Source organism: Lithobates pipiens, unplaced genomic scaffold (assembly GCF_037356315.1).
Source record: "Lithobates pipiens isolate NorthernLeopardFrog02 unplaced genomic scaffold, aLitPip1_a1.2 Scaffold_8, whole genome shotgun sequence".
NCBI classification, from domain to species: Eukaryota; Metazoa; Chordata; class Amphibia; order Anura; family Ranidae; genus Lithobates; species Lithobates pipiens.
The window spans coordinates 659541009-659566267 of NW_027507903.1; the positions used below are offsets into that span (position 1 = coordinate 659541009).

The 25259-nt window shown below is 47.8% G+C and overlaps 1 protein-coding gene across 1 annotated transcript in view; it reads right to left on the reverse strand.

Annotated features, from left to right (window-relative positions):
- The window catches only part of LOC143961784 (NACHT, LRR and PYD domains-containing protein 3-like), a 47389-nt gene that overhangs the window by 15429 nt on the left and 6701 nt on the right, over positions 1–25259 (reverse strand). The window contains exons 2-4 of the mRNA XM_077471120.1: positions 15930–15997; positions 14513–14815; positions 669–707 (exon numbers count right to left, since the gene is read on the reverse strand). Coding sequence (XP_077327246.1) covers positions 669–707; positions 14513–14815; positions 15930–15966 — 379 coding nt within the window. The 5' untranslated portion in view covers positions 15967–15997. The remainder of the gene's footprint in view (positions 1–668; positions 708–14512; positions 14816–15929; positions 15998–25259) is intronic.

The following is a 25259-nucleotide window of genomic DNA, read 5'->3' on the forward strand; positions in this document are numbered from 1 at the left end:
CCCTTTTTTGTCACTCAAATCGAGCAGATTTGGGCGTTTTTCTTCTTTTAACATTGGTGACCCTTTGCCCTGCACAAAATCGCAGCAAATCGCGGTAAAAACGCCCCAAAAAATCGCGGCAAATCCACGTGATTTTCTGCTTGAAAACGCTACGCTCAGGTGTGAATGCAGCCTTAGGGTTTCCCTCCAGTCCATGGCCCTTGCTTCTTATTGCTGTTGTGGGGCCCTTTATAAGCCCAGGTTCAAACTGCTGCAACTTATCATGGGACTCACAACACATTAAATTACATGACAATGTAATGTCAATACACATCCATTTCAATGAGTGCCATTCAAATCACTGCAACTCAAGTTGCAGCAACAAATAAAAACTTTTCCGTCCTACTTTTCTGTTACTTTTGTGCGATTTTGAGTGTCATAGATGGCAATGTTGAATAACAAAAGTTGCAAGCAAGTTGCATGACTTTGGGGTTGCAGCAGTGTGAACAGAACCCATGATCTGCACCAGGCCCTCCTCCTGCCATCTCAGGCTCCCCCACAGTGGGGAAATGCCAGGACCCAGTTGCAAATGCAACCTTTGCAACCCTGGTAGGTCCATCACTGATTCAGAGTACAACAGATCAAAATGTTCATCTAGAAGATATTTCAAACGTGGATGTCCTACTAACCAGATAATCTGTTGTCATGTGTCGTCTTCTTCAGTTTGGCTGGAAATAAGAATAGGGAAGTGATTAGTCCTGATGAACCTCTGAAATGTATAAAATAATAACTAAGAGAGTTATTAGTGTAGCAGATCCTCCCAGACACCATCATCCCACCAACCCTATGTAGATTGGAGTCTCTCTCATCCTATTTCTCCATGTAGGTGATGGGGAGTATCTTTGCTTGGTAACATCTCAGCACATTGCAGTGACATGTGACCATGGTGGGGGAACCAGAAAAGCCCCCAATTCTCTATGCAGGGTTTACAGGCACACACCTAGAATCTGGAGCCTTGACTCCTCTTTCTGAAGGAGGTTCTGATTGATGAATGGGACATAAGGCTAATGCTGCATACACACGATTGGACTTTCCAGCGGACTTGGTCCGGCGGACCAGAGTTCGTTGGACAATTTGATCGTGTGTGGGCTCCAGCGGTGTTTTTCTTCCCAAAAGTCCAGCGGACCAAGAAATAAGACTGGCTTCAAATTTATCCACCGGACTCGGCTTTTAGCGGACAATCCGGTCATCTGTGTGCTAGTCTGACGGACTAAAACCGACGCTAGGGCAGCTATTGGCTACTGGCTATGAACTTCCTTATTCTACGTCATCACGTTCAAATCCATCTAACTTTTAGAGTGATCGTGTGTGGCCAAGTCCCTTCATTTGAAAGTCCGGCAGACCTCAGCTGCAAAGTCCGTCGGATTGTTCGCTGAGGAGTCCGATCGTGTGTACGCGGCATTAGAGTCAGAACACAGAGCAACAGTCATGAGGGTCTCCCAGGAATACAGATATAAATATGGAGGTTCTGTAAAATAGGCAAGTGGTGCTCGGCGTTCTGAGTGATGTCATTGTGTTATGGTGACTGAATGTCGGCATCCTGGAGAAGTGTTCCTCTGCTTCCCTTTTAGATTGTTCCTGAACTCTGTAGCCTTTTCTTTCCTCCACAATTTTGAAACCCAATTTTATTTTATTCTGTAAAAAAAATACATATTTTTTTTAAATGTAGCTGTATATATCCTGCTGTTACCATAACTTACCGCCAAAGAACAACCTAAAAAAAAAATAATAATTTTCCTGCTCATGACGTTCGCAGTGACACCACTTTTGTGGATGTAATGCCGCGTACACACGACCGGACTTTTTGACAGCAAAGGTCCGACGGAACGAGTCCGTCGGACAATTCAAACGTGTGTGGGCTCCATCGGACCTTTGCTTTCCAAAAATCCGGCAGACTTTAGAAATAGAACATGTTTTAAATTTTTCCACCGGTACTCCGCCGGACCGAGAAATCCGTTCATGTGTATGCTAGTCCGACGGACAAAAACTGACGCTAGGGCAGCTATTGGCTACTGGTTATGAACTTCCTTATTCTAGTCCGTATGCCATCACGTTCAAATCTGTCAGACTTTGGTGTGATTGTGTGTGGCCAAGTCCATTCATTCGGAAAGTCCATCGGAAAGACCGTCGGACCAAGTCTCTCAAAAAGTCCGGTCGTGTGTACGTGACATTAGTTGTTGTTTGTACCCGCAGTATGGCCTGGAAACAATAGTGTGCATGTTACATTTTTTTCTGCCTAAAACACACTGACACTGATAACAATTTAAAAATGCTTTTGATTAAAAAAAATCCTACTTAAAATTGACTGATCTCTACCTTTGACCCTGACCTTTGATCCTGACCTCTGACCCTGACCTTGACCCCAACACTAAACCTGGCACTGGCCTGGATCCAACCTAAATTAGATATTATTTTTCTTTCTTTTTTTCCACACTTTTGTTTGATTACATCTTTCCCCCAGCAAGGAGAGAAAAATGCAATGTATTATACAAGATATCCTGTATGTACAGTGCCTTGAAAAAGTATTCATACCCCTTGACATTTGGTGGCACTAGACATGTGCATTTGGTTTTGTTCTGAATCGAAATTTGGATGAATTTTCATTATTTGGACATTCGGATGCATCCGAATTACTGAATTACAATGCTAACGAATTCAACCGAAGAAATTCAAATCAAATTAGAAAAAAAAGACATTTTGCGACCCAAATTTGGGGCCACGTATCTCGGGGCCACTTATAGCTAGAAACCCCAAATTTGGTATGCAAACACAGTAGAACTAGCACTACAACATCTCCAAATGCGGTTTCTAGCTACAAGTGACCCTGAGTTATGGGGCCCCAAATTCGGGTCGCAAAATGTAATTCTCTGATGCAGAAAAGTGCAATCTTTTCTATTTGAATTAGAAATTTTGGAAGGTTGTTAGTTACTTACTTATATACATCTGTCACATTAACTTCTCATACTTGCAGTGTACAGTGCAAAAAAAACACACGCATCTTATTTCATTTATATTTATAACATCAATGAAGTTGTCAGCGTGCCTGATTGAAGAAGTCACGGATGGCGATCGCAAGGCAAGTACATATGCTGTATGTCATTGTCCACTTGCCACGTCACCTGCCACAAGTTGTGTATTGTCCACTTGCCACGTCACCTGCCACATGTTGTGTATTGTCCACTTGCCACATCACCTGCTACAAGTTGTGTATTGTCCACTTGCCATGATACCTGCCACGAGTGCCACATGACCTTCCACGAGTGCTACATGACCAAGTTGTGGATTGTCCACTTGCCACGTCACCTGCCACAAGTTGTGGGGTTCCTAGCACCAAGTGACCCCGAGATATGGACAATATGTCAAGTATTTTTCTGCAGAAGAGAATGACATGTATGTATGTCATTGTCCACTTGCCACAAGTTGTGTATTGTATTTGTTCACTTGCCACGTCACCTGCCACAAGTTGTGTACTGTCCACTTGCCACGACACCTGGCACTAGTGACACGTGACCTGCCATGAGTGCCACGTGACCGGTCACAAGTGCCACTTGAACTGACATGAGTGCCACATGACCGGCCATGAGTGCCACGTAACCAAGTTGTGGATTGTCCACTTGCCACGTCACCTGCCACCAAGTGACCCCAGATATGGGCAATATGCAAAGTACTTTTCTGCAGCAGAGAATGACATTTTGCGACCCAAATTTGGGGCCACGTATCTCAAGGCCACTTATAGCTAGAAACCCCAAATTAGGTATGCAAACACAGTAGACCTAGCATTACAACATCTCTAAATTTGGGGTTTATAGCATCAAGTGACCCCAAGATGCCCCAAAGTCGGGTCACAAAATGTAAAGCACTTTTCTGCAGCAGAGAATTACATTTTGCGACCCGATTTTGGGGCCAAATATCTCTGGGTCACTTACAGCTAGAAACACCAAATTTGGTATGCAAACACAATAGAACTAGCACTACAACATCTCCAAATTTAGGGTTTCTAGCACCAAGTGACCACAAGATACATGGCCCTAAATTCAGGACGCAAAATATTTTCGAATCTGTTTGAAATAGGTTTGACTGCGGTTGAAATAATTTCGAATCATGTTGAAATCATTTAGAATCCGGTAGAAATATTTTCGAACTTGGTTGAAATGTGACATCAACCCATGTGACACCGCCCCTTGTCCCTATATAAGTCGCAGCGCAGCGCGTCCCTGGCATTGCGGCCGGAGAGAACGTCGAGTCAACATCTCCAGTAGAAGAAGAAGAGAACAACAGAAGAACGGAAGGCGGCGGTGGCGACAGAAGACCGGGCCACCGCCTGTAAAAGAGCTATAAGAAGGCGCGGTGGCCCGGCAGAAGAACCGAAGAGGGGGACAAGACCCCCGAAGTTGGAAGAAGAGGCCGCGGCGACGAAGAAGAATGCTGGGCTCCTCCGCTAGTAAAAGAGCTACAAGAAGATAGCGGAGGAGTCCGGCGAGAAGACCCCCGAAGACGGAAGACCCCCGGAGCTGTGCAATAAATTATTTCATCTTGTGTGTTGTGTTTTTTTTTGTACTTTATTTTACAGGTGAATGGGTAGGGGTACATTGTACCCCATACTCATTCACATAGGGTGGGGGACCGGAATCCGGGGGCCCCCTTATTAAATTCTGATTCCGATAAGCCCCCCGCCTGCAGACCCCGACAACCAACGGCCAGGGTTGTCGGGAAGAGGCCCTTGTCCTCATCAACATGGGGACAAGGTGCTTTGGGGTGGGGGGGCCGCGCGGCCCTCCCTTCCCCAAGGCACCCCCCATGTTAAGGGCATGCGGCCTGGTACGGCTCAGGAGGGGGGGCGCTCGCTCGCCCCTCCTTTCCTGGCCGGCCAGGTAGCGTGCTCGGACAAGGGTCTGTTGTGGACTTTGGAGGGACCCCCACGCCAATTTTTTTGGCGTTGGGGTTCCCCTTTAAGTCCATATCAGGCGGCGGGGCCAGCGACGTCTCCTTCGCGGGCCCCGCCTACCTGGAGACCCGCTCGAAATGAGCGGACTTTTCTCCGGGCGGGAAAAGTCCGTTCATTTCAAAAGTACGACGGACTGGCATACACACGGCCGGATTGTCCGCCGAAATGCGAGTCCTGCGGGAAGATTGGAGTGTAAAACTACATTCTAAGTCCGCCGTACTTTCGGGTCAAAAAAGTATGCCGGAGGCTACACACGGGGGGATTGTTTGGCGGACTTGAGTTTGCCGGACTTTTCCACCCGCTTGTTTGATCGTGTGTACGCGGCATCAGTGGTACATAGAGAACAAGTGAAGTGGAAGGAAAATGATAAATGACACAAATAAACCTGTGAAAAGTGTGGGGGCGTTTGTATTCAGCCCCCCCCACCCCGAGTCAATACTTTGTAGAGCCCCCTTTCTCTACAATTACAGCTGCAAGTCTTTCTGAGGATGTCTCTACCAGCTTTGCACATCTAGAGAGGAACATTTCTGCCCATTCTTCTTTGCAAAATATCTCAAGCTCTGTCAGTTTGGATGGAGAGAGTTTGTGAACAGCAATTTCAAGTCTTGCCACAGATTCTCAATGGGATTTAGGTCTGGACTGTGACTTGGCCATTCTAACACATGAATATGCTCTGATCTAAACCATTCCATTGTAGCTCTGGCTGTATGTTTCGGGTCGTTGTCCTGCTGGAAGGTGAACCTCCCCCTGGTCTCAAGTCTTTTGCAGACTATAATGCCCCGTACACACGGTCAGACATTCCGACAACAAAATCCGACGGGTTTTGTCCGAAACTGGTGTTGCATACACACGGTCGGACAAAGTTGTCGGAAAATCCGATCATTCAGAATGCGGTGACATTCGTGGCATACGACGGAACTACGAAGAGGCTAGTAGCCAATAGCTTTGGTCTCGTAATTTGATCTGAGCATGCGTGGCACTTTGTCCTTCGGAATTCTCTTCAAACGATTGGAAAAAGTCAGATCGGATTTTTTTGATGGAAAATTTTAGATCCTGCTCTCAAATTTTTTCCATTGGAATTTCTGATGGAAAAAGTCCGATAGAGCCCACACACGATCGGATTTTCCGTCAACATAGTCCGATCTGACCTTTTTCGTCAGAATGTTCAACCATGTGTACAGGGCATAACAGATTTTCTTCTAAGGTTGACCTGTATTTGGCTTCATCCATCTTCCCATCAACTCTGACCAGCTTCCCTGTCCCTGCTGAAGAAAAGCATCCCCACCACATGATGCTGCTACCACCATTTTTCATGGTGGGGATCTTGAGTTCAGGGTCATGTGCAGTGTTAGTTTTCTGCCACACATAGCATTTTGCTTTTACCATTTTTTATTTTTTTTGGTGCGGGGTTTCCCTTAATATCCATATCAGATCTGAATGCTGGTATGCTCTTGGAGGGGAACCCATGCCGTTTTTTTTTTTTTTTTTGTTTTCAAAAGAGGTTTTATTAAAATTATTAACAGAAATACAAAGTCAGCCAAAAGAAACATATTACAACATTGGCATTAAATGTTGGAAGACCAGGTTACCAAAATGTAATAAACACATAACAGAGCCTTGCAGGACCAACCATAGAAAAATGATACACTGTATGGGTCTTATATTCCAACCATCAATCATAATAGTGACGAGAGTGATAAGTTAAACGAGCTGACCATCATAACCCAATAATGAAAGAAAGATCATGACAGGGAGAAGGGGGAGGGAGAGCAGAGAGAGACAAAGGAAAAAGAGGAGAAAAAGCAAACAGAAAAGAGAAGCAAAAGGAAAAACCTAAGGTGCGATCACTTCTGTAAACGAAACAGAAACCATGGGCTCCATTTAAGGTCATAGATGTGTTCAGTGTCATGTAGAGTGTGAAAGATCTTTTCAGACAGCATTACCTGATCAATTCGGGTGAGAACCTGTGCTAAAGGTATGGACGGGGACTTCCAGTGAAGAGCAATAGTCCACAGTACAGCAACACAGATAGAGTGCACCAGTCTTATAAAATGTTTAGGAGTGTCGGGGGGGGTCTGGAATAGAAGACAGTGGTGAGAAGAGAGGGACAGTGTTCGGCCCGCGAACCCATCCACCAGCCTCAAGACCTCTTGCCAGACAGGGCGAATTAAGTCACAATCCCAAAAAATGTGTACAAAGGTGCCGGGATGATTGCACCCCCTAAAACAGTTGGGGGATGTGAGGGGATAAATCTGGTGCAAACGTACCGGGGTGTAGTACCACCTAGTGAGAACCTTGATGGCCGTCTCCCTAACAGTTAGGGATCTGGTGCATTTGCGCATGTTGTTCCAACCTTCCTCCCAATCCACCACTCCCGTCTCCAGAGCCAACTCCTCCTCCCAGCGAGCTCTATACCGAAGGGACTGGCACTCCGAATGTCCCTCAAGGGCCATATATATCAGAGAGATCAATCCCCTTTGGCGTGGGAAATTGAAACACACGTCCTCAAAGATAGAGAGCTGTGCCCGAGGTCGGAGCCCGTACCGGGAGAGGAAGAAGTGGCGGATCTGCAAGTATCTATAGCATTCAGAGTCTGGGAGTTGGTGCTGGGCCTGCAGAGTCGAAAATTGAACAAAGCCAGAGCCCGTCACAAAGTCTTTCAATTGAGTAAGCCCACAACGGACCCAAATATAAAAAGATTCAGGATGGAGATAAGCCGGGGGGAACCTAGGGTCACCCAGGAAGGAGGCCCCTAAAGAGCGCCCCAGAGTGATGTCGTATCTCTGCTTGAAGCGGTGCCACAGTTGGAGGCAATCCGCCACTATAGTATTGCGCGTGGTTAGAGTCAGGAAGGGATGAATAGTTGACCACATGAGGCCGGGAAGATAGAATGGAGTGATCGAGTCACCCTCAAACCTCACCCAGGGGACTTTAGAATTAGGGATCGACCACTGTGCCTGCTGAGTAAATCTACAGGCAAGGTAGTACAACCAAATCTGAGGAACCCCCAGACCACCATTTTTCATAGATCTATAGAGTACCCCTCTCGCAAACCTGGGAGGTCTACTGTTCCATATAAACCTATTGAAATGAGACTGAAGGTCAAGGAGAAAACTCTTGGGGAGCTTAACCGGTAGAGAGCGAAATAGATATAGCAACCTGGGTAGGATGACCATTTTGAGGGCAGTGATTCGACCTATAAAGGGGATACGTAAAGAGAGCCAACTTCTCAGGGTGTTTTTAAGTTTGCTAATCAGTGGGGGATAATTGACACCAAAGAGGTCCCCGAAATTCCCGGGAAGACCAACCCCCAGATAAGAAATGTGGTTGGAGGCCCAAGTAAATGAGTAGTTTTGTTTAATAAGGGCCAAATCATTGGGTGTAAAGCCTATAGGGAGGGCTACAGATTTAGACACATTAATGGACAGGCCAGAGATTTTCGCAAAATGAGACAGAGTCAAGAAAAGATTGGGGAGAGAGACATGAGGGTTCGTAATAAACATTAAAACATCATCTGCATACATGCAAAATTTATACATTTCGGACCCCTTAGTGTAACCAGTAATATCAGGATGTCCAAGGAGAGCAATTGCGAGGGGCTCCAGGGCTAGGGCAAAGATTAAAGGGGAAAGGGGACACCCCTGTCTAGTACCTTTACCTATGGGGAAGAATTCTGAGTTACAGCCGGGCAACTTAATGCGAGTCATAGGATTATTATAGAGGGCTTGGAATCCTGCTAGAAAGCTACCCTGAAAGCCCATGAGAGGCAAAAGTGTGTCTAAGTAATTCCATGTAACACTGTCAAATGCTTTCTGTATGTCTAAACTCAACAGGAGGAGCTTACGGGAGAATAGGTTGGCATCTTGGATAACATTGGAGGCAAGGCGTATATTGTCAGTGATAAAACGATGTGGAATAAACCCAGACTGGAAGGGGGAAATTAGAGAAGGGATAAATTTTGCTAGTCTGTCAGCTAAGATTCTGCTAAATACTTTGATATCATTATTTATTACCGAAATTGGCCTAAAGTTTTGAGGTAAATTATGATTCTTATTGGGTTTAGGGATCAGTGACATGTTGGCTAACAGCATTTCCTCTGGGAAGCTACCACCTAGTAAAATCGAGTTGAAAAGTTGCATCATTCTGGGGGCTAAAATCATGGAGAATTTTTTGTAATAGAGGGCTGAAAAGCCGTCCGGACCCGGGGCCGAACCCAACTTCAGTGACTTGAGAACCCCTAAGATTTCCGGAACAGTAAAGGGGGCATTCAACGCCTCGACTTGTGAGGAGGAGAGCGTTGGGAGAGGGATGTCCTGCAACCAGGACAGGTCATCAAGAGAAGGAAGGGTGCGGGGGGCCTCTAGGAGTTTAGAGTAGAATTGCTCAAAGATCTTAAGAACCTCCTTGGGATGTGACAATACAAAACCCTCACTATTAGATAGCCGGTAGACGTGAGGCGGTCGAAGTGTGCTAGACAACTTCCTAGCAAACGAGGTCGAGGCAGAGTTGTTGAATAGCAAACTGCGAGCCTTGGCCCAGCGTAGCGTCTTCTCAACCTTGGAGGACAACAAGGAGTCGAGCTCCAGGCGCTTCTGATCTATGGTGCGCCTGGACGAGTCCAAGTGCAACGAGGATGCATCTTTGTATAGGTGATCTAATTCTCTGGTTAGTTCCACTATCCTAAGTCTATTAGCTCTATTCCGGGCTGCGGAAAGGCTAATAAGTCGTCCCCTGATGACGGCTTTATGCGCCATCCAGAGGGTCGAGGGTTGCATGTCCGGGCGAGCATTCAAGGAGAAATACTCCTCCAGAGATTGAGCTACCTGGGCTTCCACCCCTGAGTCCGAGAGAAGGGATTCATTCAATCTCCAGGAGTGAGGCGTGGGAGCGAGCCTAATGAACCCTGTAGTAAAGGAAATTGCCTGATGATCGGACCAAACACAGGGGTGGATGGAGGCCTCCACCGAGTTAGCAAGAATAATTGGAGTGGAGTAAATGTAGTCTAATCTCGCATAACTGTTATGTGGGTGGGAGAAGAAAGAGTACTCCCTGCAGCCTATGTTGTGAGCTCTCCAGGTGTCAGTGAGTTGCAGTTCACGCAGGCCCCTGGAGAGCGATTTCGGGAAAGCTCTAGAAGTGATTGGTGTTGATGAACGGTCGAGAGTGGCGTTGGCAACTGAATTAAAATCACCACCTACGATTAAGTGAGGGGAGTGGTATTGAGCAATTTTCTCAAAAAATGACCCAAAGAACGTGGCCGATCCTTCATTGGGTGCGTAAATACTAGCAATAGTAAGTTCTCTGTTGTGAACCACACCCTGAATAATAACATAGCGGCTCTCGGGGTCTCTAAATATATGCTTGACCTCCATCGGGAGGGAGGAGTGAAGGAGAATGGCGGCACCCCTGGTCTTGGACGAGTGGAGCGAGTAAAAGGCTTGAGGGAAGTCCTTATGGAAAAATTTAGGGTGAGAGGAGCGGGAGAAATGTGTTTCTTGGAGTAAAAGGATTTTAGCTCCAAGGCTTTTATAAAAGGAGAAGGCTTTACGCCTTTTGGATGGTGAATTAAATCCCTTGACATTATGGGAAACACAAGTTATTGCCATGGCAAATAAAAAAGGACAACTATAGTGGAGAGGTCAGATACGGTGGCAGGGGGAGAAGGGAAAACTCTCGGGGAATACTCGTCCAACAGGCGCCAGAGACGCAGGGGGACCCTCATATCACCTGTGGGACAAAAGAAAAATAAGACACAGTACAATAAAAACAAGTGTATAGGGAAAATACCAATCTTGAGTATAAAAGACGACTGAGTGATTGTAAGAGCATAGAACAAGGAATATGATGGACCTAGGAGGGAGAAAATCAGAAGACATAAAAGAAGAGAATATGCAGCAAAAGTAAAAGGCCCAAAGCCCAAGAAGGGCCTGGGGCCCAACATTAAAGCTAAGTATAATAGCGTGTGGGGAAACATAGCCACACCAAAATAACGATCAAACACCGAGACAACGAGGTCTCGTGCCCAGTAGGGTTGCGCAATGGTAGGGGGTGCCCACCAAAGAAGCAACCGACCACGGGAAAGGGGAGCCATACAACAGCTCCTAGGGACTTGTAAATGGCTGGTGAATTGGGTAGGAAAAACCTAGAACACATAAGGCCCCTCACTCCGACAAGCTCCACCGTCGCCCGATAGGACTGAGGCGTGGAGCAAGCGGGAGCTAAGAGGGGGAAACAGTATAAAACCAGAAACTTAAACACGCACTACCCTGCACCATATAAACAAGAGCAGCATATAAACAGCCATTGAGAAATTATAGCAAACAACAGTCTGAGCCTTCAGATAAAGGAGAGCAAAACAACTTCATCGAGGACTATCTTCCACCCGATCATCTGCACCGTATCTGATTCTACGTCTGTCTCTTCTGGTCGGAGGGGTTTGCCAAATAGGTGTAGCTCTGGGAGTGGAGGGCAGTCTGCGAACCGCCGAGGCGTCCAAAAGTCCCAGCTTCACCAGGATCTCCTGACCCTCCAGGACCGAGGTGGCAGAGTATGTCGAGCCGTTATGTGGAATCACAAGTCGAAACGGGAACCCCCAGCGGTACCTGATGCGGGCTGACTGCAGGACAGTGGTTATCTCCTTCAGGTTCCTTCTACGCTCCAAGGTCGCCGGTGCGATATCTGGGAAAATTTGGATAACTTTGTCATCGAGAGTGATCCTCTGTTTGGTACGAGCTGCTCTTAAAATCTCCTCCTTGACCAGAAAGTCCTTCATGCAGAGAATGATGTCCCTGGGAGGTTTGTCCTCCGGGGGTTTGGGGCGCAGAGCTCTATGTATCCGATCACATTTGAACATAGCGGCTTCATGTTCAGGGAGCAAGGACTTAAACAACCTGCTAACTACCGGAATAAGCTCAGATTCGGACTCTGGGATACCACGGATACGCAGATTGTTACGTCTATTTCTGTTGTCAAGGTCTTCTATTTGAGACTGTAGAAGTTGGACCGTGGAGGAAAGGGCTTCGTGTTCCCGGCTGAGGTCATTATGAGCTATTGCCAACTCGTCATGTTTAGTCTCTAGCCTTTCAGTCCTTGCTCCAAGGGCTGAGATTTCCTGTGAAAGTGCATGAGAAGTTTTCTGAAGTTCTGATTGAAACTTGGATGCCAATCTATTGTACATGGAGTCCAGACTGTCCTCCAGGTCCGCTTTTGAGAGGGCACCGGGAGTTCTTTTAACCGACAAAGGAGCAGGAGAGGTAGGGCCCAATAAGCGAGGCGGGGAGGACGGGTCCGGGGAGAGGCGCCCATCAACCGACCCCTCACGCTCCATGCTAGAATGTTCTTGAGATCGGAGAAGGTATTGTGTGAGAGTCTTTTGGGCGGTGCTCCGTGCCTTCTTTTTTTTAGACGGCATACACTAAGGCTCAGCGGGTTAGAAGATGAGGTAAGGAGGAAAGGAAAAATTGTGGATGAGGTGAAACGTGGTGCAGGAATACCTCTGAGATAGATTGAAGTCCCGAACGGAGCTAACCTGGGGTCTTAGAAAATCATTTGAAAACTAGGTGCGTGCGCTGCTACTGTGTAGGGTTGCGGTGCAGCGAAGCAGCAGCAATTAGTACAATGTCATTAGGCAGTCCTTGGGAAAGCTGAGGGCTGCTGTGACCCTGATTAATAGAACCGCCCGGCAGCAGCCGGTTCCAAAGTGGCAGGTAGAGGGGGGCACCCCCCAGAAAGAATAACCGACGGGGGTTAGGGTGCCAGGAAACAGTCTACAGCCGGGGGGGGGATGTGCAACACTCACCGCGAGTCCAGGGGTCACTGGTGCAATAATTGTAGCAAGGAACCTTGCGAATCGCATATGTTGTAGATGAAGAAGTGAAGCAAAGCGGTGGCAGGAAAGACACAGTAGGCTCAGGTAGCTCCAAAAACGCTCCGTCTGATGGTTAATACTTGCTGAGGGGGCTGGGGAGGCCCTTTCTGGTTCCAATGTTGTCCCAAGAAGCTTATGAGAGCAGAATTCAGAGGGGGAGAACAACTGTAAGTAACTCTCAGCCTCAGAAGTGCGGGCGGAGGGCTGCGGCCTGCTCCGGGTGTACCAAGATGGCCGCCGTTTGCTGTAGTGGATCGCTAGGCCCCAGACCTCCAGGCGCCTGTAGTGTGCTTCGTTCGGGCACCGGACCTGGACCGGGATGCACCGCTAGGTGGATGCCAAGGGAGAGGGACCCCCCTGGAGCCGAGGGTCGTCCAGTCGCTCCGGAAGCCAGGTAGGCCGCAAGATGGCGGCGGAGCGCCTCACGTGTGGGCGGTAGGCCCGGGACGGACCGGAGCTCGTGGATCGCCCGGAGAAGCGCCGAACGTCCACCGGATGACAGCGGGGAATGCCAGCAGGGCCTACAGCCCGAAGAAAGTCCGATCTGCGGTGTTAGGGGTCCGGATTGCGGCGGATGCAAGTAGGCCTCAGCGGAGCTCTGGCTGAACACGACCGTCCTCACCGACTTCCGGCCACGCCCCCGTTTTTTTTTTTTTAAATTAAAGTCGCCTGGCCTGGGGCAACTTAACCACTTAAGCCCCGGACCAATTTGCAGCCAAAGGACCAAGTCCCTTTTTGCAATTCGGCACTGCGTTGCTTTAACTGACAATTGCGCGGTAGTGCGACGTGGCTCCCAAACAAAATTGGCGTCCCTTTTTTCCCACAAATAGAGCTTTCTTTTGGTGGTATTTGATCACCTCTGCGATTTTTATTTTTTTGCGCTATAAACAAAAATAGAGCAACAATTTTGAAAAAAAATGCAATATTTTTTACTTTTTGCTATAATAAATATCCCCCAAAAAATATATAAAAAAAACATATTTTTTTCCCCAGTTTAGGCCGATATGTATTCTTCTACATATTTTTGGTAAAAAAAAAAAAATCGCAATGAGTGATTATTGATTGGTTGCGCAAAAGTTATAGCGTTCACAAAATAGGGGATAGTTTTAAAGCATTTTTATTAATATTTTTTTTTTTACTAGCAATGGCGGCGATCAGCGATTTTTATTGTGACTGCAACATTATGGCGGACACATTGGACATTTTTGACACATTTTTGGAACCATTGTCATTTATGCAACAATCTGTGCTATTTAAATGCACTGATTCCTTTGTAAATGACACTGGCAGTGAAGGAGTTAACCATTAGGGGGCAGTGTAAGTGTTATGTATGACGTTATGTGCTTTTTTCATTGTAGGGGGCGTGGCCTGGCATGTGACGTCACTGATCGTCCTTCCCTATATAAGGGAACAGGCGATCGGTAACAGCCACACAGGGAAGCATGGGGAGAGGTTTGTTTACGCAGACCTCTCCTCGTTCTTCTGTTCTGTGACCCGATCACGGGACACCAGCGGCGATCGGGTCTGCTGGTCCCGTGGCCACGCCATATCATTAACAGTCCATTGGTCACTGGCTTTCCCTGGATGACATTCCTAGTTCTTCCTCACACAGATATTGATCAGGAATTGGTAGGAAATGGTCATTATAGACCGGAACTCACCATTCTGTTCTCTCCTCTCCTGGAGGTCATTTGCAGGTCCCATCAGACCAATCACTGTAAAGACTTTATTTGTGACATCCAGAGCCCCTTCTTCTCCATATGTGTCTATCAGGATGTCCTTGGTGGTGATCCAGTCTGCATTTTCTAGTTTTCCTCGGGGGATGGGACGTTTATCTCCATAGGAGAAATCAGACAATTTGTTCCTAAATCTCTTGAAGTCACTTCCTTTCAGATCCTCCAGAGAATATATGATAAGATCCCCGGGGGTTTGTGGGACCTTTCCCAGGACACCAGGAGCCGACCCTGCAGAGAGGACAATCAGCAACTATAAACATTCATTCTGATTGGATGATTCCTGACACATGACAGCAGATAACGTTGTACTGGTAGCCAGAAATGTTATAAAGAACAAATAAGGAAAGGAAATTATCCCCCAATATGTCTGTATGTACATTATCCTATAGAGAGATTGGTTTTCCTGTGATAATCTCACATGACTGTCTACATGATGGTGAGTTACCTCTCAGATGGATGAATGTCGGGTGTAAACACAGGGATATGCAATTAGCGGACCTCCAGCTGTTGCAAAACTACAAATCCCATCATGCCTCTGCCTCTGGGTGTCATGCTTGTGGCTGTCAGAGTCTTGCTATGCCTCATGGGACTTGTAGTTCTGCAACAGCTGGAGGTCCACTAATTGTATATCCCTGACCTAGGGGGCATATTGATTGTGAACATTGCCCATAATATGTCTAATATGTTTATTTACTATAATCATCAGCTCCATCTAGTGGTCATAATGCCATATCTTACTGGTTGAGGTATTTCAAGAAAATATGGTAGTATGGCCACTAGATGGAGCTGATGATCATAGCAAGTAAATCTATTAGACATATCATGAGGATTATCATTTATGGCAGTGGAACTGACCCAAGCTCCAAGCTATGTATGGATGACAACTTTAAACTTTATGTTTATTGATTGTTTCATAGTAAACTAAAAGAAACCATAAATCCTTTAGGAACCCCCCACCCCCCCACCCCCCATTACCCCAAAGTTTCCCAGCAGTGTCATGTTATACTGGCCCATGTTCTGCTTAGGATTATAGGCAAAGGATTCCCCCGAACACTACACAAATAATCATAAAATGTGGGGCCATCCAATCATTATGGGACACTTGGACATCTCAGAAGATCATTTCCATCAATAATTAAAAAAATAATAATAATTTGATGACACGGGAATGTGATTGTGGAATTGAGGAACGTTCCTAAACTCTACGAATAAATGAAATGACCAGATGTCTACAGCAAATGTCCAGACTATGGAGACATAGGACATCCTATCATCTAATTCCAATCCATAGAGATGTGAGATGGAAAACATTGGAAAGGATTGTCAGAAACAACAGTCATACCTCGTGAGGAGGAGGATGAGGAGGAAGAGGCCGCCATGACATCAGGAGGTGACCCGAGATGACATCACCTGGAAGGAGCACAAACAATAATAAACGAATTTGTAGTGCGCGGAACGGAACCAATAAGGATGATTTTGTTCCCTTATGTGAATAGCGATTAGCTGTCTAGTTGTCCAATCAGAGAAGATCAGAATTGGATGCACTTCTGTCATTTACTATCCATAACTATGAAGATCTATCAGAACCTTCATCCTGGCATTCATCTGGTTGGTATATCGGGGGGTCACCAAAGCAAAAATGTGAGAGTGAGATGCACAAACGATCAATCAAACAAATGTGCGATATTTATATCAAACCGACAGATTGTAATCAATTATTACATTTTTCTAGTTTTCACCCCCCAGGTGTATTTAAATCCTTTCCAAGAAGTCAGTTAAAAAGATTTGCAAGGATCACTGATAAATCTATCCATAAGGAGGACAGACTGAGTGAGATGGAGGTTAGGCTGCGACAGCGGGGTTATCCTAGTGATATAGTACATCTTGAACGCATTCATATAGATAAAGAAAAAACACTACTCCCAGGTAGTGATGGCCAAACGGTTCGCCCGGCGGTCGTTTCGCGGCGAATTTCGGCTGTTCGCGGTCCGCTCGTTCGGCGGACTATTGGTGCCGTTCACCCGGCGGACTTTCGTGTTTAATGTGTAAAAGAACTTTGACCTATGATGACACATCCATCATGGGGTATAGGACAGCCAATTGAAACATGACAGCACATGGACACTTGGACATTCCCCCTAACCTATAAATACACCCGATCCGGCGGCCATTTTTCATTCTTTCTTCTGTCACTATAGGGAAAGGTTGCTGTGTGGAGCAGGGAGAGATTCCAGTGACCCAAATCGCTAGCTATTTGGTACACAAAAGTTATTTTCAGGACTGGTATAGGTGTTAGGTGTATATAGGTTTGCTGTGCTACTGATTGTTGCAGCAGCCTGAGTGTCTTTTGTCAGTTTAGAGAAAGGGACAGGCCGGTGTGTGCTGCAGGGAAAGCCAGTTTAGCCTTTAGCTGTTAATATCAGGTCCACAAAAGTGCTATTCCAGTAACCAGTTATTGTTCCAGCAGCCTCTGTTTTGTCAGTTTATATAGGGACAGGCCGGAAGCAGTGTGTGAGGCAGTGAGGGTCAGTTTAATCAGTAGCTGTTACTATTAGTTCCACAAAGGTTCTTTTCAGGACTGATATCAGTGGTATGATAATAGGCTTGTACACGTATAATATTCTGTCTTCCAAATATAGAAAGAATATTATACTTGACTGCTGCCCTTCTGCTGCAGTCTGCTAATCATTCACAACCCACTTGTTCCACAAAGCTCTTTATCAGGACTGGTAACTTGGTCTGTCTAGGGTGCTACAGTACATAGGGTTGAGTGAGGTACAGTCTGCTATTCTATAAGGACTGTTATCGGTCCACAATACATAGGGTTGAGGTGCACTACTGCTGACTGCTGCCCTATACTGCAGCAGTCCTTCATTGGTATAGGGACTGACGTACAGTCTGCTAATCACTCACACACAACCTACTTGGTCCACAAAAGTCCTTATAAGGACTGGTAACTTGGTCTAGGGTGCTACAGTACATAGGGTTGAGTGAGGTACAGTCTGCTATTCTATAAGGACTGGTATCGGTCCACAATACATAGGGTTGAGGTGCACTACTGCGGACCGCTGCCCTATACTGCAGCAGTCCTTCATTGGTATAGGGACTGACGTACAGTCTGCTAATCACTCACACACAACCTACTTGGTCCACAAAAGTCCTCATAAGGACTGGTAACTTGGTCTAGGGTGCTACAGTACATAGGGTTGAGTGAGGTACAGTCTGCTATTCTATAAGGACTGGTATCGGCCCACAATACATAGGGTTGAGGTGCACTACTGCTGACCGCTGCCCTATACTGCAGCAGTCCTTCATTGGTATAGGGACTGAGAGCTTTGTCATAGGGTCATTTAAAAAATGACAGGCAGAGGAAGAGGCAGGCCCTTCCGCAGGGGTGGTAGGGGTAGGGCAGGAGCAACAGGCTTGAGCCAAAGTGGGAAGTTGCAGAAGGTGCGTTCAATTACTTTAAAGGAAGCACCAGACTTGGTTGAATGGGTCGCTCAGCCTTACTCTTCTGCACCCTCCTCATCCTCTCAATCTGCACCCTCTTCTTCACTCTCTGCTATGTGCACCCCCAAAGACACTACCACCAGCAACACCACCACCACCACTACCACATACCTTTCGCTTGAGTCACAGGAATTATTTTCCGATCCATATCAAGAGGACATTTCTGATGTGCAGCCACTCTTGGCATTGGATCAGGAAGAGGAGGTAGCAACAACCGCTACTCAGCAGTCTGACAACAGTACCTAGATCAGCCCAAGGAGGAGGTTGGTCCCCGGTGTTGCTGCCTACTCCGAGATCTCTACTTATAGCGGTGGGGAAGGTGACGTTGATGATGACCTGTCTAGTGATGTCACGTGGGTGCCCACAAGAGAGGAAGAGGAGGGGAGTTCAGAGGGAGATATGGACCAGCAGATAGGGAGGAGAAGCAGCAATAACTTACATTGCACAGGAGGGACAAAGCAGACTGCAAATGTATCAGGAGCGAGTCATCGACCATGTACGGTCACATCTGCCGCTCCCAGGACACCGGCACATGGCTCTGCAGTGTGGGCTTTTTTTAACGTCTCCGCTGCTGACAATAGCGTGGCCATCTGCAATCTTTGCAGTTAACGCATTAGTCGTGGTAAGCCCAACACTCACCTAGGGACGACAGCCTTAAGAAGGCACATGAGCAGCCATCACCGAGCCGAGTGGGAGCAACGGAACACACAAAGCCACGCTGCAGGCTCTCACCATCCAGCCTCGTCTTCTACTTCTCCTTCTCCTCTCTCCTCACAATTGTCCTCCACTCCACCTTCCATCACGCCAAGCTCACGTTTTTCTGCAAAAAGGCAGGCTTCCGTGGGCCTAATGTTCGAGCGTAAAAAAATGATGACGCCGGATAACCCTCTTGCCCAACGGTTGACTGCTGGCTTGTCAGAACTGATAGCCTGCCAACTACTGCCATATAAACTGGTGGACTCGGAGGCCTTTCGCAAATTTGTGGCCATTGGAACACCACAATGGAAGGTCCCAGGAAGGAAGTATTTCTCAGAGAAGGGCATCCCAGAGCTATATGGCCATGTTCAGCAAGTGAATGTATCTCTGGCACACAGTGTCGGTGTCAAGATACATCTGACCACAGACACGTGGTCTAGCAAACACGGGCAGGGAAGGTATATCACTTTTACTGCCCACTGGGTGAACCTTCTGACGGCCGTCGAGCATGTAACCCGTGGCACCCGTGTAGATTTGGTTTTACCGCCACGGATTGCATGCAGGGCTGACTCTTCTTCTCCTCCTCCTCCTACTCCATCCTCCTCCCTCTCCTCCTCAGCTGACTCCTCCTTTTCCGCTGCTAGCGTGTCTTCCGCTGCGCCGCCCAAGCTCCCCAGAACCTATTCGACATGCCAGGTGAGACGTTGCCATGCTGTGCTGCGTCTGTTGTGCCTGGAAGCCAAGAGCCACACTGGCCCGGCACTCCTTTCAGCTTTGCATTCACAGGCAGATCAGTGGCTGACAACGCTCAATTTGACAGTTGGTAAAGTGGTGTGTGACAACGGTGCCAATTTGCTTAGCGCATTGAAACAGGGCAAAATCACGCACGTGCCATGCATGGCACACGTCTTAAACTTTGTCGTGCAGCGATTCGTTGTCAAATACCCTGGGGTCCAGGACATCTTGCGGCAGGCAAGGAAAATCTCGGCCCATTTCAGAAGATCTTACACGGCCATGGCTCGCCTTGCTGACATTCAGCGGCGACGCAATCTGCCGGTCAGACGTCTTATTTGCGATTGCTTGACGCGACGCGATGGAATTCAACCTTCTATATATAAGACGCCTGACTGGCAGATTGTGTCACCGCTGAATGTCAGCAAGGCGAGCCATGGCCGTGTAAGATCTTCATGATAGGCTGCTCCAGCAGAAACGTGCAGTTAACGTCTACCTGTATGAACTCTGCGGCAGAACCGGTTCTGGGGAGCTGGGTTTTTTTTCACCGCGCCAGTGGCTGCTCATGCGCGATGCATGCAGATTTCTGCGACCATTTGAGGAGATCACCAAACTGGTCAGTCGCAGCCATGGCGCCATCAGTGACATGGTACCTTATGCCTTCTTTATGGAGCGTGCATTGCGTCGTGTCATTGATCAAGCTGTGGAGGAGCAGGAGCGGGAAGATGAGGAAGTCGCAATGCTGGATGAATTCCCAGGGGGGGCTACTCTATCTGAGACAAGTCAACAACAGGAGTCTGAAGAGGAGTCAGAGGAGGATGGTGCCGGGGCGGATGAGGAGGAGCAAGAAGAGCATGCTTTAAACCTTTCTGGGATCCCTGTTGTGCGTGGGTGGGGAGAGGAGAATGAAGAGGACGACATTATCCTGGATGATGAGCAGGAGCCAGGCCACCACACCGCTTCCACTTTAGTGCAAATGGGGGCCTTCATGCTCCAGTGTTTTAATAGGGACCCCCGTATAAAAAGCAAAAGGGTCAAGGACCAGTACTAGGTGGCAACGTACTTAGACCCCCGGTACAAACACAAAATGGCGGAAATGTTACCGCCGTCGCAGAGAACTGTCAGAATGCAGCACTTCCAGGCCTTGCTTCGAGAAATGCTGCATTCTGCTTTTGCGTGCGCTGGCAGAGGAGCAATTCCCACTCCCAGAGAAGGAGTTGCGGGTACCAATCCAACAGCGCCTGCAAGAATGGGGCCGGTTTGAAGATGTGTTGGTGACTTCGGATATGAGGTCATTCTTTCAGCCGACCCATCGACAGGTGTCATCCGGATCCAGCATCAGGGAACGCCTAGACCGTCAGGTGTCCGACTACATCGGGTTAACGGCCGATGTGGACGCTCTGAGGAGTGATGAACCCCTGGACTACTGGGTGGGCAGGCTTGACCTCTGGCCAGAGCTTGCCCAATTAGCAATCGAACTGTTGGCTTGCCCCTCATCCAGTGTCCTGTCCGAAAGGACGTTCAGCGCAGCAGGGAGGATCGTGACCGAAAAGTGTACTCGCCTAGCTCATGACAGTGTTAACTACCTCACATTTTTAAAAATGAATGAGGCATGGATCTTGGAGGAATTCAACTCATGTGACCAGTAGACCATGTATATGTCTATAAACAATTTTTTTAATCAAGCACACAGACCTTCTTTCTTCATTTTGCTCACTTCCTTGTCCAAAAAAAGCACACCGTACTAAATGCCCATACCCTCCTCTTTGAAGAGGTTGAGCGGTGTCATATTTCTACTGGGGCTGCTTATTATGAGGGGCTCCCACCATCCCTGTGCTGTGCTGACATCCTCCTGGGGCTGTACCTCTGCTGTGCATATTATGAGGGGCTCCCACCATGCCTGTGCTGTGCTGATTTCCTCCTGGGGCTGTACCTCTGCTGTGCATATTTTGAGGTGCTCCCACCATCCCTGTGCTATGCTCATTATGAGGGGCTCCCACCATCCCTGTGCTGTGCTGACTTCCTCCTGGGGCTGTACCTCTGCTGTGCATATTTTAAGGTGCTCCCACCATCCCTGTGCTATGCTCATTATGAGGGGCTCCCACCATCCCTGTGCTATGCTCAGTATGAGGGGCTCCCACCATCCCTGTGCTATGCTCATTATGAGGGGCTCCCACCATCCCTGTGCTATGCTCATTATGAGGGGCTCCCACCATCCCTGTGCTGTGCTGACTTTCTCCTGGGGCTGTACCTCTGCTGTGCATATTTTGAGGTGCTCCCACCATCCCTGTGCTATGCTCATTATGAGGGGCTCCCACCATCCCTGTGCTGTGCTGACTTCCTCCTGGGGCTGTACCTCTGCTGTGCATATTTTAAGGTGCTCCCACCATCCCTGTGCTATGCTCATTATGAGGGGCTCCCACCATACCTGTGCTATGCTCATTATGAGGGGCTCCCACCATCCCTGTGCTATGCTCATTATGAGGGGCTCCCACCATCCCTGTGCTGTGCTGACTTCCTCCTGGGGCTGTACCTCTGCTGTGCATATTTTAGGGTGCTCCCACCATCCCTGTGCTATGCTCATTATGAGGGGCTCCCACCATCCCTGTGCTGTGCTGACTTCCTCCTGGGGCTGTACCTCTGTTGTGCATATTTTAAGGTGCTCCCACCATCCCTGTGCTATGCTCATTATGAGGGGCTCCCACCATCCCTGTGCTATGCTCATTATGAGGGGCTCCCACCATCCCTGTGCTATGCTCATTATGAGGGGCTCCCACCATCCCTGTGCTGTGCTGACTTCCTCCTGGGGCTGTACCTCTGCTGTGCATATTTTGAGGTGCTCCCACCATCCCTGTGCTATGCTCATTATGAGGGGCTCCCACCATCCCTGTGCTGTGCTGACTTACTCCTGGGGCTGCTTATTATGAGGGGCTCCCACCATCCCTGTGCTATGCTCATTATGAGGGGCTCCCACCATGCCTGTGCTATGCTCATTATGAGGGGCTCCCACCATCCCTGTGCTATGCTGACTTCCTCCTGGGGCTGCTTACGGTGCAGGTGTCAGTGCTCTCTATCACGGTGCTGTTGTTAGTGCTGTATATCACGGTGCTGGTGTCATTGCTGTATGTCACGCTGCTGATGTCAGTGCTCTCTATCACGGTGCTGATGTCAGTGCTGTATATCACGGTGCTGGTGTGAGTGCTTTATGTCACGCTGCTGATGTCAGTGCTCTCTATCACGGTGCTGTTGTCAGATGACTCTATCATGGTGCAGGTGTCATTGCTGTATGTCACGCTGCTGATGTCAGTGCTCTCTATCACAGTGCTGTTGTCAGATGACTCTATCACGGTGCAGGTGTCATTGCTGTATGTCACGCTGCTGATGTCAGTGCTCTCTATCACGGTGCTGTTGTCAGATGACTCTATCACGGTGCAGGTGTCATTGCTGTATGTCACGCTGCTGGTGATCATCTCCTGCACCCTCTTCTTTGCCTACCCTGGTCCCTGACCTTCCCTCTCCTCCATTGCCTTCATGCGCTCCACAGTCCTGAATTGTCACAACAATTTTCCATATAAAAAAAGAATGCTTGTAGTTGTTGATCCCAAATTCACCTCATACATGTGTTATGTCATTGGCCATGTGGTGGGACTATGTTTGCCCAGCTAATAATTATTTTGTGGCTGCAAATTTGACCTATAGGTTTGCGAAGTTCGCCTCCCATTGAAGTCAATGGGGCCCACCGCGAACGTTCCGGTTCGCGAACTATCGGCCGCGTTCGCGGTCCGCATTCGTGAAACGTCCAATCGGAAGTTCGTCCATCACTAGTGATAATCCTACATCGTTGATCTTTTCAAAGTGTGCAATCATATAAAAGAAGGAAGAGGACAATCTAGTGCTCTCTGTAAACACTCATTTATTCTTGAATCAAAAATGTACTCACAAAGATTGCACTCAGAAACGAGTGCTGATTATAAACACATGTCAGGTTGTTTCTAACCCAAGATAGCCGCTGGTGACGTCAGAACGTGACACCTTCCCCCCCCCCCCCCCCGTATGCGTTACGTCCTAGTAGGCAAAGAGTAAGGGAGGGTTATAGCCCCTGTCAGTTTATTTTTTACCATCCATGTCCCATTGCAGAGATTTTCCTTCACTTCCTGCCCCATAGCCAAACAGGAAGTGAAAGGAAATCTATGCAAATTAAGGGAATCCATTGCCTCCCCCAGGCCTTCAGAAATAGTGTCCCCACTCGAAAATATCAGGGTGAGTCTTAAACAGAAAGGGGTGTAGCCTTGAAAGGAAGGGGTGTGTCATATTTAAATTAGGGGTGCACGAGTTTAGTCAGGCCTAGGGCAGCACAAAACCTAAATACACTACTGCTATCAGTGGCCTTCAGTGCCGCCTATCAGTGCTCATCTGTACCGCATATCTGTGCCACCTACCAGTGCCTATCAGTGGGCATATTAGTGCCCATCAGTGCAGCCTATCAGTGCCCATCAGTGGAGCCTATCAGGAGCCATCAGTGCCACCTATCAGTGCCCATCAGTGAAGCATATTAGTGCCTCCACATCAATGCCAGCTAATCAGTGCCCATCAGTGCCATCTCATCAGTGCAGCCTATCAGTGCAACCTATCAGTGCCCTTCAGTGCTCATCTGTACCGCATATCCTTGTCACCTATCAGTGTACATCAGTGCTGCATATTAATGCCTCCACGTCAGTGCCACCTAATCAGTACCCATCAGTGCAGCCTATCAGTGCCCATCAGTGCCACCTATCAGTGCCCTTCAGTGCCGCCTATCAGAGCTGATCTGCACTGTATATCCGTGCCACCTATCAGTGCCCATCAGTGCAGCATATTAGTGCCTCCACATCAGTGCCCTCCATTGCCACCTAATCAGTGCCCTCCAGTGCTGCCTCATCAGTGCCCATCAGTGCAGCCTATCAGTGGCCATCAGTGGCACCTATCAGTGCTGCCTATCAGTGCCCATCAGTGCAGCCTATCAGTGCCACCTATCAGTGCCCTTCAGTGCTGACTATCAGTGCTCATCTTACCACATATCCATACCACCTATCAGTGCCCATTAGTGTGGCATATTAGTGCTTCCACATCTATGCCACCTAATCAGTGCCCATCAGGGCAGCCTATCGGTGCAGCCCATCAGTGCAGCCTATCAGTGCCCATCATCAGTGCCGCCTATTATTGTTCATCTGTACCGCATATCTGTGCCACCTATCAGTGCCCAGTAGTTTGGAATATTAGTGCCTCCACATCAGTGCTACCTAATCAGTGCCCATCAGTGCAGCCTATCATTTCCGCCTATCATTGCTCATCTGTACTGCATATCCGTGCCACCTATCAGTGCCCATCAGTGCAGAAGATTAGTGCCTCCACATCAGTGCCCATCTCTGAAGGAGAAAAAAATACTTATTTACATCATTTTCTGACAGAAACTAAGAAAAAATATTTTTTTCATTTTTTTATGGTGATTACATACCACCAAAAGAAAACTCTATTTGTGTGAAGCAAAAGATAGAAATGTCATATGGGTACAGTGTTGTATGACCGCATAATTATCATTCAAAGTGCGACAGTGCTAAAAGCTGAAAATTGGCCTGGGCAGGAAGGGGGTAAAAGTGCCCGGTATTGAAGCAGTTAAATAATTAGTATTACCAACTTAAATGTTGTATAAACTTCCTGAGAGATAGATAGGATAGATCCATACATACAGTACATA